This window comes from Aplysia californica, unplaced genomic scaffold (assembly GCF_000002075.1).
Source record: "Aplysia californica isolate F4 #8 unplaced genomic scaffold, AplCal3.0 scaffold00297, whole genome shotgun sequence".
NCBI lineage: Eukaryota > Metazoa > Mollusca > Gastropoda > Aplysiida > Aplysiidae > Aplysia > Aplysia californica.
The window spans coordinates 422,257-423,676 of NW_004797567.1; the positions used below are offsets into that span (position 1 = coordinate 422,257).

General features: G+C 39.3%; 1 protein-coding gene across 2 annotated transcripts in view; it reads left to right on the plus strand.

Moving 5' to 3' along the window:
* Window positions 1-264: 264 nt before the first annotated feature.
* The window catches only part of LOC101857727 (syntaxin-17), a 22,614-nt gene continuing 21,458 nt past the window's right edge, over window positions 265-1,420 (plus strand). Inside the window, exon 1 of one of the 2 annotated variants that reach the window (XM_013084489.2) lies at window positions 265-462. In XM_013084489.2, coding sequence (XP_012939943.1) covers window positions 391-462 — 72 coding nt within the window. In that variant the 5' untranslated portion in view covers window positions 265-390. The remainder of the gene's footprint in view (window positions 463-1,420) is intronic. The other variant, XM_013084488.2, reaches the window with a different exon arrangement.

A 1,420-nucleotide genomic window follows, 5' to 3' on the forward strand; every position in this document is an offset into this window, starting at 1 on the left:
GAACCATATTGTATACGAACAATCTTTGGTAGGCCTATAATATAATTATAGATCTATATTTTATTTTTATTATCCGAAATATGCGGGAAAGGGTGTGATTTCAGAGTGTTCGGAGAAATAGTGCCCAGCTTTATTTTCCCGAACGTTCGGAGAAATAGTGCCGGCCATTTTATACTCTCTGGTGTTTCTGTAGAAAAAAACCCAAGATACTCTCTCTACCAGAGTAGCCCCCACAACGCAAAAGAGTGATCATAACAAAGGGGAAGAAACTTTGTTTACTTTGATTCTGTGATCTCATTACAATTCGACGAAGTGCAACGAAGTGAGATCAGAATTCTCAGATACAACGAAAAAACTGCAAGATCTTGTTGTCGATTTAATGATTGTTTTATGTTTAAAAGCCAATTTCAGAAATCATTTTGGAAGAGAATTAAATATCAACCTCACGGTGGAAAAAGGAAGGTTAGAAAGCTATCCATCCAGGCATTTCCCCCCATGTTACTTTTGTCATTATTCACATTGTGATGTTGTAAGGCACTTCTTGGATATGGTGGTCCCGACTTTCGTGTCAGGCCTACTGAAATATCGATACAGATTTAAATAGTCGGTATATCAATGTTTCATGATTTATCAGTAGCTTAGAAGTAGATTAGATCTAGATTCTAGATCTAGTTCTAGATCTAGATTAGATTCGATCTAATCAATCTAGCCTACAAAATGAGCAGTAAAATTTCACTCGTTTTTCACAAGGCAAGGCAAGGGGGGTTGCCTCCCTGACTTAAAAAAACCCAACAAGGCAAGGGGTGTTTCAGAGGGGCATGCCCCACTGAATTTGACCACGACTTCATGTTTTGCAATTAGGTTTGAAAGGCTATCTCTCCATTCGGCAAGCGAATCAAAAAGTAATCGTAAAGACTTAAAACCAGAAGTAATCGTCGTTGGGGTCAAAACTAGATTTTAGATTTTCTCTGGGTTATTTCCCTGTCACAAAAGTCGGGACCACCATATCCAAGTAGTGCCGTTTGTTGTTGCTAAGCTAATATAATTTGACTAACTAATATATTATGGTAGCATCAATTGCCACCGAGTGACGCGGTGGCAATTGACAAAAATTGACTTTTTGTCAATTGCCACTGAGTGAAGCGGTGTCAAGTCTGAAAACAACACTATCTTTGGCATTATAGATCTACATAATGTGTGTCCAATGGGTCAATTTGTTCTCAACTAATTTCATTGGACGAGCATCTAGTCTAGAGCTACGGTACCAACTTGGCGTGTTTTCAATGAGACGTATCTAGATCGAGGGCAGCCTTAGCCTACACTTTGGTGCAGAACCAACACAGGCAATTCTAGAAGTAGGCCTAGAAGGTCACAAACGCACACAAACTCTTGTGGCAAGCAGAAATCACGTTATATCGGG